The sequence below is a fragment of the Sylvia atricapilla genome, chromosome 13 (genome assembly GCF_009819655.1).
Source record: "Sylvia atricapilla isolate bSylAtr1 chromosome 13, bSylAtr1.pri, whole genome shotgun sequence".
NCBI lineage: Eukaryota > Metazoa > Chordata > Aves > Passeriformes > Sylviidae > Sylvia > Sylvia atricapilla.
In genome coordinates, this window is record NC_089152.1 from 7,820,665 (window position 1) to 7,837,168 (window position 16,504).

The window sequence follows — 16,504 nt, forward strand, 5'->3', positions numbered from 1 at the left end:
AAGAGGAAAAAGCATTGCCTTTATTTCCATCTGCAAAGCTTTTTTGTGCTCACATGTCACTGACAGGCACTTTGCTTATTTTCAACTGGCAATCAAACTCTGCCTAAGAGGTGTTTTCCTTTTTGCTCCTGCTACACACTGCCATCGATGAACACCCTGATGTTTCCTCTGGCAAAAAGGTTTCCTCAGGGGTGCAAAGTCCACAGGAGTCCTTCAGCACGCAGCACATTTGCTGAGCAGGAGAAAAGCTGGGCATGGGGAAATGAAGCAGAAAAAGAGGTTAGAGTTGTGGCAGCAACAGCCAAAAGAGAGAGGGATGTGAAGAACAAAAGGTGATTGTCATCACGGCGTTGCACGGGGGTGTCTCAGGCTGGTTCAGCAGCACGTGGAGTTCTCTCTGCCTGGTACCTTTCCAATTGCTGCATTAAAAAAGGTGGAATTTTCATCAGTCTTTTTTTGGCCTCCCTGTACAGAGGTAATTGCCTGCCCAAAGCACAAGGCAAAGCTGCATTCTTCCTGTGCTTACAGTTTCCAGCATGTACATTTGTCCCCTTTTGCAGTAGCCACACTGCTCAGAGAAGGATCCTCCTGTCTCCAAAGCATTAGGGTGCTCTTGGACACTCCCATCCCACCTCTCAGCAATAGCAGCAGGCAGAAATATTTGCTGGGCAAAAGCAGCTAAATACTTCCCTAGAAGGCTCATGAAATGAAGCTCAGCTCTTTCCAGCACTCATGCTTTGGGGATGGCTCAGGCTCCTGCTCAGGTGGCATTTTTTGAGTGTGACCTGTTTACTGTGAGTGGCACAGCCTTGCTCCTGGCTCTGGGCCAGAGCACTCCACCCGTGGCACAGGCACACAGGGCTGCTCCAACCCTGCAGAGCCCACCAGCACATCGGCCAGAGCACTCTCCACACTCAGAGGGAGAGCAGCTTCCTTCACAAGCCACGGCTCACCAGCTGTTTTAACAGCCTAAAGTCGGATTTGTGTTCCCAAAACGCGCTTGCTTCCTCCCAGATATCCCTGCTGCCGTGATACAATGTGCAGCTGTAACCCCTCAACACTGCCCAGAGTAAAACACTGATGACTTGCACTGGTTCTTCCCTCCATTTCTGGAGACACAGCACGTTTTCCATCACTTCCCTCCTTGCAATAAACACAGCTCAGGATTTTGGCTCCCACTGCCACAGCCACTTGTAAATTTATGCTGTCATCTCTTCAGTGTTCACCTGTCCTCAGCAAGAAGTGAGCAGCAAGTTTGGTTTGCTTTGCTCTGTGACAGGTCTGTAACAAAGCTCTCTTCTAATAGCTGAGCTTCTCTCAGGTCAGAGAATTCTCCAGCAGTCTCAAGGACTTAAAACAAAAGCCTTGCCTGGAGGCTCAGCTCCAGTTCGAGGTGTGTTTTCCTGCCTGGATCTGTTTTTTCCTGCCTGGATCAAATGGTGAAAGAGCTAAGGTACACATGGAATCAATTGGACTGCAATTTTCTGTAATCAAACTCAAACACATTCCTCAAATACTTAGTTGAGCCTGATACCGGATGTTTATCTGCTGAGCCTATCTGTTAACTTGATCACAAGCATAACTCAGCTGCCTTGAGACACACCAAACCTCAGCCCAGCTGAGCCGCTGACAAATTTAGCAACCATAAACCCTGGGTATTTCCACAAGGTTAATTAAAAGATAAGGAATACAACTCTGTTTTACTGAGTGGTGTGGGATCACACCTGTAGCAAGAGTGGAGGAGAGGAGGATGCTGTTTCTTCTGCCACCTTCATTCCAGAATTTCCCTCTCTGCCCTTACCCAGCACTCCCTCCTTCCCTGTGACTCAGGCTACAGCAGTTACTCATCTCTCCACGTACACAGCGCCCTGGAAAATGTGACTTGCTCTTTGAGAGCTTTCTCCACGTAGGAAGCTCCAACACCCAGTAAACAGAGGAAACAAAATATCTGAAATGAGAGGAAGGATTTTTCCATCCAGTTATATAAAGCAACCATTAACACAGCTCAGAATGGTTGATGTTACCAGCAACGTAACGCGTGGCTCTTTTAGAAGAATACAAAAAAAAGTAGGTTTATAAATATCACATTGTGGACAGTTTTTTATCTTATTTATTTTCCTCCAGTGCCTTTCAGATGGGGCAGGGTCCATCTACCTCCGAGTGGATTTCGCCGTCCCTGTCACACACCCCACTTGGTGGGACGATGCTGAGCACTCTGAGGGACCAGGGAAGACCCTTCACTGCTGCTGGCACAGCCCAAGGCTGGTCCCAGTGTTTGCCACACAGAGCTGGCGCCTGTGGGCCCGCGACAAACACACCCAGCGTGCTGAGGGCCCAGACACCATTTTTCAGGCTCGAAGATGCTGTTTCTAAAAGACGCAGTATTATGTAACCAGCATGTAGCAGCGGATACAGCACACGGCTTATCAGGCAGCCTGGAGCGATTTTTGATCCTCAAGACCACTGAGCTCCATGTCACTGAGGAGCAACCGTGTACTTCAGCTACAGCCGCTCCCCAGGCTGCGCTGGCGGCAGGACGCGGCGTGCGGCGGACTGAAAATGCGGCTGAGGCTGATGCAGAGGCTGATGCAGAGGCTGAGGCTGCCCCCATCCCTCACACCCCGCCGTGCCCTCAGGCGCCGCTCTGTCATGGCAGCAGCGCCGCTGTCCCCGCCGGCGCCGATAGCCCCGCCCCCAGCCCGCCGCCGCCAATCACCGTCCTCCGCCTGACTGACAGGTGCCAGTGCCATTGGAACCGCGGCGTTCCGCCCCCCGCTCCTTCTCCAGCCAATGGCACCCGCGCATCGGTGATGGAGCGCCCGTCCTCTGCTGGCCTTCTCACCAATCGGCGCGCCGCTCTGGGCGGAAGCGGCGCGGCGGTGGCCAATGGCAGGGCGAGGGCGGCCGCTAAAGGGCAGCGGGCGGCGCGGCCGCGGCAGACGGGCGGGAGCGGCGGCGGGAGCTGTCGGGGGCTTCGTGCCCGGCCGGGGCTGCAGGTGAGGTGGGGGCGCCCGGGAGCCCCTTCCCGCAGGGCTCAGGGGGTGGCCGGGCCTCCTTCCCCCTCCTCTCGGCAGGCCTGGGGGGCTGCCCCGCGGTGGGTTTGTCCCTGCCTAGCCGACGTCCTGCCGTGCACTGTCTGTATGCCCGGCTCCGCGTGTTTGTTGCCCGAGGGGGAGATGGGGATGTCCCTCGGTGGGGCTGTGGCGGTCAGTGTCCGGCCCCCTCGCGGTTCTCCCCGACGTTGGAAGCTCTGGGAGGTGGCGGTGCGGTGGCAGCTCCCACGTTTTGCTCCCTGTGCAGGGCAAGGGCTGGGGTGGGAGCAGCGCATCCCTGTGCTCGCAGGGAGAGGAGGCCGAGGTGGGATGCGATCGGGAGCTGAGTGCGGAGCAGAGAACGGTCCTTGTGTGAATTGTGCCCCCTGTCAGGTCATACTGCACCCGCTGAACGGGGCTCTTCCCTGGTGCTCACGCCCCAAGGGCCTGACCTGCGAGTGTCTTGTACCAGCTTCAGACTCCCCTTTGTTGCCTGCTGTGTACCTGCTTGCTACCCTGTGTGTTGGGACTCTGCTCCGTCCTGCACCTTTGGGTGTAACTTGTGACTCTCCTCCAGCGCAGGATGTGTCGATGTATCTATCACAATCGATGGGTTACAGCTGCTGAGATCTCTCACCTGATGCTAACTTGTTTTCAGATGGTATCTCCGGAGCAGCTCTATTCATGCACTTATTGCATTCTCATGTAGGTTCCCTCAGAGAATTCTTAGCAGCTTCCTCTTATTGTTGATGAACAATTGTCACTGGTCTGGCAAGTACTGAAGATTCCTGTCAGCCTCTTAGATTGCTTTTTGGCTTTCACAGCACTGGTGCATCCTTCTGTAACAAATGTTCCTGGCTTATTAGTCAGCTAACTGGTACAGTGTGTTCATCTTACATGCCTTATTTATCAATTATTATCAGGCTCAGCCATGTTCATAATATTGCTTAGGTTGACACATTCTAGTCCCTGTTGATATGGTGTCCACAGGACACTCAGTTCACTTGTTTGCGTATGTGGTATCTCATTTTTAGACTTTCTTTGATAATGTGTTTCCTGTGCAGGGAGTTTTGTTATTGACAAGTAGTCTTGGGTTGCTATCTTATCTTTCATGTGTCATCTTCTCTCTGAGGTGCTTGCTTAGTTCTAATATCACAAAAGAAGTTTCAATAGCTTCTCTTATCTCTTCTTATATCAGTGGACACGCAGCCATTCTTCTTATTCTTGACATCATTTACTTTGGTCTCAAAGTCAAGAGTAAGAACAGGAAGGATATGAAAAGAGAAATAAAAGCTGATATTTGAGTTCTTCCATCTTTCTGTCTTATTCTTAAAAGTAGCTGCTTTTGCATGGGAGGTCCTCTGTATTATTGAGTGAATTAACTGCACAAAAGATGAGGCTGACCTAAGATTGTGCCAGGCTGTCTTTTTTAGGTATGGAAAAAGTGTGGATTAAGCCTGGATAAAACCTTCTGTCTTGCAGAACTGTTTCTGAAGAAGTTAAACTTAAAAATGAACTTGTTCTACTCTTCCTGTAAAAGCAGTATTTCTCTATTCAGGGAGTGAATAGCAGCTTAAACTCTTAGTGTTTCATAAAGCTGCTGTATTAAGCTTGTCATGTGAAAACTCAGAAATTAATACATTGAAAGAGTTATTCTGGGATGTGGCACTGAGAAGGAAAAATGGCAAAATAACATCCTTTGACCTTGACATAGGCACCTGAAGATGTTTTCTGAGTCTGCTAAGTTCCAGCTGTAATCCAGATGGGATTTGGTGTAGGATAGGAAATGATTGCTTTAGAACGGTGGAATGCCTTGGTGCTACTGGGTTTACATTGTCCTGTTACCTCACTTCTTCCATATCTCTTGCTTCTTCATCCAGACTTTCACACTGCCAGCTCTGGCGGTACCAGAACTTGGATTAAACTAACCAAGAACAGGATTTTTCAATCTTTGGTAGGAGTATTAGTGCTGGGTTCTTGGGTGCTTGTAATGCCTACTGACAGGTGTAAAGACCAGACTGAAACTAGTCACTTGGGTAGCCTAAACAATCATAGTTTGTTAATACTTTGGAGTTTTCATCTCCACTTCCTAGTTTCTCTGGAAGAGTGTGTTTCATGATGTGTTATAGCTCTGAATTGCTGTTCTTAATTAGATCAATTGATTTTCTTTGCAAGTATTTCCCCTTCTTCTGCCTATATATCTTGCAAAGTTTAAGCTTCTATGCAGCTAAACATCTGATCAAACTCAGCTGATTGATTGAATTTCAATTGATTTAATTTCAGTGTGCAAGGGCATACTGTCCTTTTTGTGCAGAAGCAAACTCCCACTTGCCCAGTGTGTATGGGTGGCAGTGATGGTACCCTGTGGGGCAGCTATTTTAGCCTTTTCTGGCTCTAGGAAGGCTTTTACACCCAAGGGCTTATCTTTCCTTCAGCTCTCTCAGTTGACTTAATAATAAAGATTGTCTCTGACTGCCAGCTTTACTATGCCAGTATCAGGCAGCAGTAGTTGAAAATGCTTTGCAAAGCAGTTCAGTACAAACCAGGTGCTTGAAACATCACTGAGCTCTTAGAGGTAATGGCAGTGCCAGCCTTGGCAGAGAACAGAGCTTTATCTGTATCTCTAGACTGACCAAGAAGTGCAGTTGCCTATTACTCTCTCTGCTGTTGAGTAATGCTTTTATTTCTCCTTAGTATGGGTTCAGTCTGACTAAAATAAATGGCATTGATAACTTCCTCTGCTAATATGGGTTGAGTCCCTGCAAACACCAAACTTTTCTGAAATGTCTCATGTCTTATTTGCAAGTAACTGGGCTATTATAGCCCTATTTGGGGCATCAAGTACTCAAAAAGTAGAGTACAGGCTCCTTATAGGAAGGGACAAGTGACTGCTGCTGAGAGGCTCACTGTTGAGTAGCTTGTCCTGCTTCTAAACTTACCTCAAAGCAGCCTCAAATATGCTTTCATATAGAGCTGCAGGTTCCAAAAAGCTTGTGCAAAGAGAGTTCAAGCCTGACTCTCCCTTATCTGGAGCACCCAGTCCTGTGAAGTGTTCGTTGAGCATATGTGAATATGTACTAAGTGAAATAAGCACATGCACTGTCATTTACAGTGAACCTCCTTGGAAGAGGTAAGGACAAAATGTCCTAAACCATGAGCCTGTAATACCCCTAGCCTGTCACTCTGATTCAGCAGGAGAGAGGGCATTTTAGCTCTTTGCACACTGAATTGCTGGTGGCTGCTGAAGTCCTCCAAAACCTCTCTTTTAGTTGCAGTCTGGGAGAACCTGAGTGTTCAGCAGTGGTGGTAGCTGTGTGTTGATCAGCCCCGTCTGTTTGTGTGCAATTCTTCTGTCCCGAAATGTTTTTTTTAATTTTCAGTGTATTTGTGTGAATTACATTGCTCCTTTAGTGCAAGCCTTCTATCTGTCATGGACAGGCTGTGAGAGAATGACTCTGCAAATCTTCTGCTCCCCTGTGGAGAGGAGCTGCTCTTCAGGGGAACAAAGTAAGCAGATATTTAAAGACCTCAATGAAACAGCACCTCAGCTTTTCATTATGTTCAATATAGGTGTTTTCAGACTGTTTGAACTGGACCATTCTCAAATAAAAGTTCTCTTACCTGTGTTGTGATTTCTTATAGATGGGCTTTCCCTGCTGTGTGTGGAGCATGTTCCCCACTTACTCAGCCCTCTAGCTGAGCTGACAGCTGTGATGTGCTTGGACTTTGAGCTGTTCCTCCAGTATGTTCAGCTGAGCCCTGTGGCATTGTGGGAATGGAGGGGTTGGAGTCGGAGGATAAATGAGGCTTTAACAATGTGATACTTCAAAATATAATGAAGGAATAGAGCAGACTTCCTTGAGGAGAGTTGGTCTATAATGCAGTTTTTATTAGCTCGCTTAGCTCTCTGTGGCTTGATTCCAGCAGCATTCCCTCAGCTACTGAGCATGGTTTGTTGGGTTCTCTGCAGTCTGTTTACTCCCTTGAGCTTGGTGCTGCTCCCTGGCACAGTTATGTTGGTAGGCAAGGGACACCTGCTAATGCTGTAAGACTGTGGAAAGGTGTTACCCAACTCTCTGTACCTTCAAGTTATCTTTACCTCTTCCACGAGGACCTGAAGCTTTGCCCGGTAGTTACATAACACAGTGGTTAAGGAGACAGTCTCAAGTCTCTTCACCTTATCTCAAAGGAAAGGCTCATGTTATTTGAGCAAATGTAATTATTTGATTACAGCAATTAATTGATTTCTGTGAAGTCAGAGTCTGATCCTGCCTCACTTTAATTGTGTTCATGAGGTGTGTGCAAAAAAAGCTAATGCAGAGGTTTTTAATCCATTTCACACAAACAGGAACCAGGAAAAGGTGATGTAACAAGGACTCTACATAGCAACCATAGGTCATGTAGCAAAGCTGCCTGTCCTGAAGTAGAACTATTTCTAATCAGTTAAAATGATGTTGTGGGGAAACAAAGGCAGTTCCTGTAGTTAGAAGGAAGTGAAAATCAAGGCTCATTTGACTGTAAATTAATCCTTTGGGAGAAGTGAGAGTGCTGAATAACCTTTGGCCCACTTGGCTCTAGATTTATTCTTGGGTGCATTTCTAAGAAGCGTGCCTTGGGATGTACACCCAGCCCTCTGAGATGCTTGATTTCTGCTCTGAAGGTGCAGAACTCCTCAAGGGCAAGATAAAAAGCTCTAGTTCAAGGCACCTGTCTTTCTGACTGTGCTGGTGGTTCCCTGTGCTATGAACTTTATCCCTGTAACCTCACAGTACCTCTAAGTTTAGCATGAGCCAAGTATTGTAACTGATGAAAAGGTCAAGTTCCAGTGAAGGCACCAGCCAAGAATTTTTTTTGGAACAGGGTGTAAACAATACTTGCTGGTTTCTGTACTTGCCAACCAGCCAAATCCTGGCCCTGGGTATGGCCCTGGCACAGGGAGAGGTTTGCACTGAGAACTTCAACAAACTGTCCAAATAGTGTTTTTCAGTGTCCTTGTGATGGGGCATGTCAGTGTGCCCTCTTTGTTTGGAGATAAAAATCTGTCACATGTTGGACAACAAACCCGTGGTGGGCTTTGCCAAACTCCTGAGGACTGCACTTTATCTCTCATTGCCACATCTAACCCTAAAGTTAAGTGCCTTAAGTGCTCAGTTAATTCTTAATTATGCCCTCTGTACATTGAAGTCTGAGACTTAGCTGGCTCTTTTAAATGGCCAGAAGTACTGAGTGATGCATCAAGATCTCAGCATTTGCTTCTGACGTGTTCTCTGAGCCACGCTGAAGGTAATGGGAGGTTCTGCCCTGGGTGAGCTTGGGCTGGATAGGTGCCAGTCTCAAGATAAGTGGTGTTATGACTTGGTTTATGTGCTTAAGCTGATGAGGCATAGTGTTGGTGTGGCCCTGAGATACTTGTGTCTGTGTAATTTTCAGGGAACAAAGCAGTTTAGACTTAACATTTTGCTGTAAAAACTAAGGCATTTTTTTAATGCAAGTGCTGAGTAAAAGATAGGCTATGGAGCTGTGCAATAAAAACTTGAGGCTTTGAGTCCACTTGCGCGGGTTCTTTACTTGTGTAGCTTGTCCTCCAGTGCTTGGTCTGTCAGCCTTTCCCATCAGGATACATGTTTCAGGGCCTTTCTCAAGTGTATTCGTCTGGATGGTCTCTAAACATCATCCTCTGCATTTAAGATGTTGGAAGCTCAACAGTGTGACACTTCCATGCACTTCCTGGAGTGACTTTGAAGTAATATACTGGCATAAAATTTGTCTTTGTTTAAAAAGACTATGCAGTGCTCTGACTTTTTACTCTTTCCTTAATAAAGTTCCTTTTTCCATAATGGGATCCTAAATAACTTACCTGGTAGTGACAAGCCTGTGCCTTCTGACTTTGCAGTGTGCCTTTCAGACAAGTCATTAGCTTTGGCTGCTATTAAAGATGATTAATTTCCTGGAAGCATTCCATAAAGAACTAATTTCACCCTTCCTCCTTAAAAAGGTGGGGAAAAAAACCCCACCTTATTTCTGATCCCGGTCTGCCTAGGCATAACTCTTTAAAGTAGGGTGGGTTTGCTTTCCTCTTGTCTGATACACTTGCTTTCAGAGTTTTATTCCCAAGCAGACACCAAAATATATTAAACCAGTCCAAGAAATGTCTGATATGTTAGTTATCAAAGTTTGCCCGCTTAAATTTGTCAGAAATTGCGTCTTTGGCTCTTCTGAGTCCTTCCTAGTGGGTCAGAGTATTACTCTGCTTGCTAAGCTGTAACTGAATAGGAAAGGGAATTTTTAAAGAGTCTCACTGTTGGCCAGGCATGTTTGCAGTGTTTTGGTGTCCAGCTGAGCTCTGAGAGCATCAGTGAGCCAGAATGCTGAGGAGTGGGGAGGTATCCGTGAGGTTTTTGTACCAAGCTGCCCTTCCTGAAAATGGCATTCCTTCAAGATTCTTCAGTCCATGTAATGGAGACTAGAATATCTCCTTACAGAGCCCCTTTCAAAGAGGCCTTTGCTCTTTGTGTTCCTTATAGCTGCATCCTTGCATTAGCCCAAAGCATTTCTAATGCTTCAATGAAATAAATGAGTCTGCCAGGCTTTCAATGGCTTGTTAAAAGGCCTGAGGAGGGAGGATCCTGTGGAAACAGCTTCCTTTAATATCTTTGCTTTTTTAATGTTGGCTTTCCAGTATGAAGAGTCAGACTCTATTTCTGTGGGTGGAGGAGCTATAAAGCTTGGTAGCTCCCAAATCCTGTGCGTGCCCTGTTGAGTCACAGTGACTTCTGTCCCTGGAAGTTTCCTCTCCACAAGAAACCTGGGACTGAAATGTGTAAAGGTCTTGGATTTTTTGATAGTTGTGAATTCACTTACTGTACTAAAATTATTTTGATGATGGCTTTCCCAAAAACCCAGTGTTTTTGAAAGGCTACACAAAGAACTTGCTGTAGCTTTACTGGTTTTTGTTGTTCTTGTATCTGTTTCTGTCTGGAAAGGGTGAGACTTGAGAATTTTTTTTTCTCATTATTCTTGTACAGATGAAGTGCACTCTGTTAACACTTATGCTGAAATGTTTCCTGTAACATGGTTTTCAACTTTTTGGGATGAAAGGGCAAGTGAAAAGACTACAAGTCCTGCACTCACTTTCCAGTGATTGATTTTAAAGTTACCCCTCAGTTAAAATTTGGACTCAACAGCATTGCCTGAGAGGATGTCATTCCTGTGAGTGATTTTAAAAAAATAAGAATTGTGCAGTTAAGATGCTTCAAAACAACATCCTTGGGGCCAAGAACTTCAACTTCTTTGGGTTCTTCAGTGTGGATCTCAAATGCTTTGATGGATGGAAAGGCTTGATTGCTTCCAGTGGTATTATTTTTAAGTTTAATCCAGCGTTTTGTACATGGAAAAAGCCAAATGTTTGGCCATATAGATTAATGCTGCCCCAGTTAGAGGAGATTCTAGATTAAAATTTGTCTGGCTCAACGCTGTGATTATCTATGGGGGTTTTTTTGTGTGGTGGGGTTTGTTTGGTTGTTTAACAGACAAGTTTATTGGGTCAGTGCAAAAAGGGTTTAACAAAACAGAAGCAAGGTGACCTCATCCCAGCTGGTTAAAGAGGGAGACATTTGTCCTATGTGATTAGAGGCAAAGCTCAAATCCATTTTAGTAAGCTAAACCCTTAAAATTTTAGAGCTGAGTGCCTTGACTCAGCCCTTGCAAATCTGCCCTGACTGAGACAGGTCTGTTTAGGTCTTCAGAAATGCCAGACTTTAGTTCCTCAAGTGACACAGCTGAATCCATGGGCATGGAGTCTTCAAGGACTAGATCCACTGCTTGAATAATCACTGCAGAAAGCTGTGCAGTTGAAGCAGTGCCAGCTTTGTGTTACAGCTACAGGCTGATCTGAGCTTTTGGGTAAAGCTTTTGACAAATACATGAACCTCTAGCACATGTTTGAGGTGCGTAAGTTCTGTGAATATGTGTTTTAGACTGTCTAAAATGGAAAATACTAGTTCATAAGTGTCAAAGCATAATCCTGCCTACCAATGGCTGATTTTTCTGTAAGTAATAGCAAGCTGGGATGCTGTTTTAAGGGGCTGACAGGCTAACATGAGATATAAAAGTGTCAGAGAAGATGTGATGTGTTTGTAATCTGAAGATTATATGGGAGAGAACATTTTCAGGGAGATAAGGTTCAATTGGATCAATTGTACTGAGTTACTAGTACGAAATCCTAATGACTAATTGTGCTCAGTTTTATTTTAAAAAAATCGCTAATTAAGCAAATTGGCTTAAAATCCAGGTGTCAGGATGGTCTTGGGTATTGGTGTTTCTTAATTTTCTGAATAAAACAATGACAGGAAAATGTCAACAGAACTTCTGGGAGTTTGATCCGAGGGAGATTTGCCTGAGCACCTGATTGTCCTTGAGGTCAGGAACCCGGTCTGCTCTTCAGCCAGTTGTACCTTCCCTGGTGAAGCCATTGCAGTGCTTTGCCTGTTGTCTCCTACAGAACTGATGGTAGTGTTGGTGAAAGCTTACCAAGTAGCTGCAGGATGTTATGTCACATCTCCAAACATTGCACCTGAACTCCTCTCATGATGCCCATGCGATCTTCTGATAGAAGAATAGAAGGCTTTTTGTGGTCCATCCTCTCCCTTCTGCTGTGAAGCTCAGAATTGGAAAACAAAAGCTGAAGAGTTGTCCAAGGTTAAATATCTCTGGTCCCCTCACTCTGTTCTGCTGTGCAGATGGTTGTGGTGGCAGAAACTTGCAGCTTTCCAGAATGCTGTTAGTCAGTAGCCGATGTCACATGTGTTTTCTTCCAAGGGATTTTGGTGCAGCTACGCCGAGTACAGAAAGTACTTCTGGGCTCTTTACTGTTGCTATAAAAGAGAGCGAGGCTTTGGTATGGTCTGTCCTGATAGTGTTTTCCATTTGGAAGCAGCAGCTCTAGTAGAGAGAAGACAGTTCTGGGGCTTTTCCTGGAAGCTCCGAGTCCCAATCGATTTGTTGTGCCTGTGGGAAGGCAGTTCTAATTGCAAGTATTGCTTACACTTTTATGGTCACAGGCTGAAAGCTTTCTCTTTTTTATTGGCATCATCAAATTCCTGTAACAAGCCTACTTGCATGTGCACTGGCATTAATTAGGTGGCTGTGTCTGAGCCTCCTGTGGCTCCCACTGTGTTGAAGTGTGATGTGTTGTAACATCTCAAAAAGCAAGAGTGGGAACAAGCAGAGACTGTTTACAAGTGTCCATCTGTAGGAGTGAGCTGCCTTGCTAAGGCTGAATAAAAGTATCAAGAGACATCTTTCAGACTGGCTTCACACTTCAGTAACACTGTAGATATTGCAAAATTGAGCAGAGTATCCTGCTATTCCTAGTCCTTTAAATAGAAAGATATTTGTGTAGGTTTTCTGAGTACGATGTGTCACTGTCTTGCAGAGATGAGGTCTCTCTGCTCATGAAGTTGTATTTGCATACTTCAGATGAGTTAATACACTGTAGGCAAATGATCCAGTCTGGAATCTGTCCACTGGCAAAAGATTTCTGATGCAGATGGATCAGAGTTGGTTATGACTGACTACACAGATTGCTTGCTGTGTCTGTGATGGGACCTTTGTATAAATTTGTGTTCATCCTTTCCAGCTGAGAAGTGCAGCTTTATCAGTAATAATGAGATTGCTTTCCCCCCACCATAGGCTTCCTTGGGCAGCACGTGGATTGGTGGCAAGTCTGCTGAGGACTGGCATTTTTTTCTAGCTTGAAGAAAATTGCAATTGGTAAGACTTGGCTTGTCACTTATTTTACTTGGGTTACCCATGTGACTTAGGAAAGACCCAGAGAAAAACCTGTCCCTTCGACAGTAAATGCAGCCAGCTGTTTGAACTGTATGTTCAAAATAAGCTGGATCAGTTTAAGAATTTGATTTCAAGCTGGAAGGGTATATTTTTTTAATACTTCTTTGCTTCTTTACTCTGAAGTCTTTGAAAGAGTAGATATTAATCTAGTCCTTCAGCTGCAGAACTGCAGTGAATAAAAAGAAATGCTGAAAATGCCAGTACGTAAAGTGACCATCTTAAATGCATTTAGTACCACTGTTGTCATAGAACTGCAAGACTCAGGCTGAGGAGCTAACACAGTAGTTCTTTCAGGTGCTCCTTTTCAAGTCTGGCTTGTACACCTGTGAAGGAACACATGTCCAAAGCTGCCAAAGTGCCTTTTTAGCCTGCCTTTTCACCCAGCTTCTGTTTGACCTGGGTAGTCTTGGATGAGGTCCTGCAGGTATTTCCTGGCTGCAGACCAGGGCTGACACCTGAGACACTAGTGCAGTTCTAGGGCAGCACTGATTAGGAATAAATCTCCTTCACAGCTGATCATCCAGTTTTTCTTCTGTTGGTCAGGGTGTTTAGAAAAATGCCAACTAAATTTTCTTCCAACTTAGAAGTTGGTAGTCTGAGTTGGTATGCTAGGATTTCCTGACAGTGTTGATTGACAAATTTATTTGGTTAGCACAATTGTATATTTAACATGACAGTTGATATTCATATCCTACACTGTATTTCTAAAAGCTTTAATGTTGTTTTTATCTCCAGGCTGAAAATGAGTACAATGTTGGAAACCTCTGAGCTGCCAGCAGTGTTTGATGGGGTGAAGCTGGCTGCAGTTGCTGCTGTTCTCTATGTTATTGTTCGCTGCTTGAATTTAAAAAGCCCAACTGCTCCTCCTGAACTCATTTACCAGGACTCTGCTTTGGCTCGCTTTCTACTCAAATCCTGCCCACTTTTGACCAAAGAGTAAGTAGTATATCTTTTCCATGTTTACCTGTATTATAGGAACAAGAGCTGCACTTATCTATTCTTCCCTGTGTTTCATAGACTTGGGTTCAAATGGATATCAGGGTATGCTCTTAGTAAAATCTTTTCTAAGCCAAGTATTTCTTTATTGTCTCAGATACCTGGATTTAAGACCAAGCCTTGTTGTGTGGAGTTTTCTACAGATGCATAGAAGTCATCACTGTCCATCTTTATAGAAGCTGCATGCTGATATTATACTATACCAGCACCAATAGCCCACTGTCTGTGGAAATGAGGGAGGGATGGATGCAGTCAGCACTTGTTCATGTTCTTGTACTCCTTTTTATTAGGCAAGGAATCTGTTTGGGCTCACAGGAAGGAAACATTCTCATGGTGTGTCAGTGCCCTTATAATGAACACAGGGTGGTCTATTAGTTTTAAAGTGCCTGCTCTTAGCTGAAGTACTTCAAGTTGATTGAAAACTAATGAAATTTATTACTGGTAGAGCACATCCTAACTAGTTTAATAAAGTAATGACATAGAGGCCAGCTCTAAGCCTGCTGAATACACTTTCAAATTGACCTTGTGTCCGCTGTGTATTTGAGCAGGCTGATCTCTGATCTTCCGTTCCAAGACCTGCAAAATCAGTGTAGCTGCCCTTAGCTTCACCAAGAACATTCTCCAATAATAGCAAGCATTTAGTACATTTTTATGAGGCTTTGGAGGGACAAGGACTTTGATTACAGTATTTCTCTTCTGCAATCACTTCGAAAACTTGCAAGTCCTATTTAGAAGCTCTAAGTACATCAATTACATAGTAAGTGCTGAGTGCAGCTGCATGAACTTTCCTTTTGGATCTCAAAAGTCAAGCTGACTTCAGGATAGTCATTTTTGGGGAGATGAGAGGCTTTTAGCAGTGCTGTGTTAGGTGCCTTGATTATATAAGGTATGTTAGGCTATGGAGTCTGTAAACTTTTAGAGGAAACAAAGCATTATCTGTTGAAATTGGAACACAGAGAGGTTCTATGATGCACTCCAGGTTGGTGGTAGTGTAAATGTGTTTGGATTCTTGATTATGTCTACTGCTTTAACTGCAAAGCAATCCCTTTCCTAAAAAATACGTTGAGGATCTTTGAGTTACTTGGTACTTCAGTTCCCTGCCATCCCAGTGTTGCACTCCAGTATGACATGTCTCTAGGCACTGAAGAAGCAAGCGTGAAGCTGTGCTGATTACCAGCCTTGAAGGCATATTAGTATCAGGCTAATCTTTGGAAATGAATTGTAAGCTAATTTAGAGTCCATTTCCCTGCCATTTCAGCTCTGTTCTCACAGCACAGGCTCCTAGCACTGCTGTATTAGGGCCATGTCTTCGACTCTCTGTTGGGGAACAAAGCATTCCCCAAAAGAGTGAAAATGCAAAACATGTCCAGCAATATTTAGACATCTGCTGTGCATTAATTGCAGGAGTGATGAGCTGCTTGAAGAACCCTGATATTGTGTTAGTGTGCAAGCTTGGTTTGCTTCCTTTCTCTGGATCAGCTGAGCTCAGGCTTGCCATCTTCTCTGAAAACTGTAGCAGTCACCTCCAATACCTGCTTCTTGGGCAAAATATTGTCTGAAAGACTTCCATGACAAAAGGAAGCAAAGTCGGCTGAAAGAAATCAGAACCAGATGTGTCAATAGGTAGCAGTTCAGTCCTCTTACCTCTATATCTCTGTTAAGGAAGACAGGCGTGTTGGGAATATAATTGCTGCTAGGAATTGAAAGAGTTTAAAGGAAAGACAGCTCTAAGATGTATATGTGATTATTTCTTTTTACTATTCTAGTGATGTTATCACAGACTTTTTTGTCAATATAGAAATTTTAAAAAAATCAAAGAAATCCTGTCCTTAGGCATGAAAGTCACCTGGAGACTAAAGGGGAACAGATGTATTTAAATTCCTGCAATTATGCATGAAACTGTTTGTAGGATAATTAGGAAAAAGCTATGTGAAAACAGCTTGTGCCATACTCCACTGAAAAATCTTGCAAGGCTTTGATTACTTGCTAATTATTCAGAGTGTTGGGAAAGCTGATTAAGCAGGTCTTTTCAGATTCTACCATGAAAGCAAAATAAGTAGCCCAGCAATCCCTTCTGTTATATTAGTACTGGGTTTGTTGTCAGATTTGTTATAAGACCAATTCTTCTGTGCAGAGGAATGTTCACAGCTGTGAACTGGCTTTCAGACCTGGTTTGTTCAGTTCCTGCTTAAGGGAGGAAGGGGTGAGGGCACTGCTGTGGAAAACAGGCTGGCAGGGAGAAAGAATAACTTTTCTTGTTTCTATCTGTGCAGGTGTTTAAAAATTCTTAGATAAACACGTTTGGACTTTATTTTCCCTTTATGGCACAATCCTGCACCTCTGGTCTAATTCAGCATTGTAACTGGTGTCATTCCGTAGGCCAAGTGGTGGTGGATGAATAATTGAAGAACTTTGAATTGTAAAATTGCCTGAGATGGCTATGTGCCAGGTACTTTGTACTTGTAGATGTTAGTACTGGTTTTTACAACTCTGTAAACAGCCAGGAACTTTCTACATATCTTCCAAACACAGGGAAGCAAGAGAATCTCTCTTCCTAGAGCTCATGTTCTATTGCCCCCTTTTCCATTCCTCTGACTGTCCAGCTCTGTACTTTGGCTTACCAAGTG

The 16,504-nt window shown here is 44.5% G+C and overlaps 1 protein-coding gene and 1 long non-coding RNA gene across 5 annotated transcripts in view; one reads left to right on the top strand and one right to left on the bottom strand.

The window, feature by feature from the left end:
* Window positions 1-845, bottom strand: LOC136366774 (uncharacterized). The gene is made up of 2 exons (XR_010744575.1): window positions 527-845; window positions 1-419 (listed from the first exon to the last, which is right to left on the bottom strand). It is a non-coding gene; the product is annotated as an uncharacterized lncRNA (long non-coding RNA).
* A 2,025-nt stretch (window positions 846-2,870) lies between these two features.
* ABHD2 (abhydrolase domain containing 2, acylglycerol lipase) overlaps window positions 2,871-16,504 on the top strand; it is a 38,733-nt gene continuing 25,099 nt past the window's right edge. The window contains exons 1-3 of one of the 4 annotated variants that reach the window (XM_066328309.1): window positions 2,886-2,996; window positions 12,723-12,803; window positions 13,617-13,817. In XM_066328309.1, the coding sequence (XP_066184406.1) occupies window positions 13,624-13,817 (194 nt within the window). In that variant the 5' untranslated portion in view covers window positions 2,886-2,996; window positions 12,723-12,803; window positions 13,617-13,623. Of the gene's footprint in view, window positions 2,997-6,753; window positions 6,775-12,722; window positions 12,804-13,616; window positions 13,818-16,504 lie in introns of those variants that run through there. The other 3 variants (XM_066328310.1, XM_066328308.1, XM_066328311.1) reach the window with 3 other exon arrangements.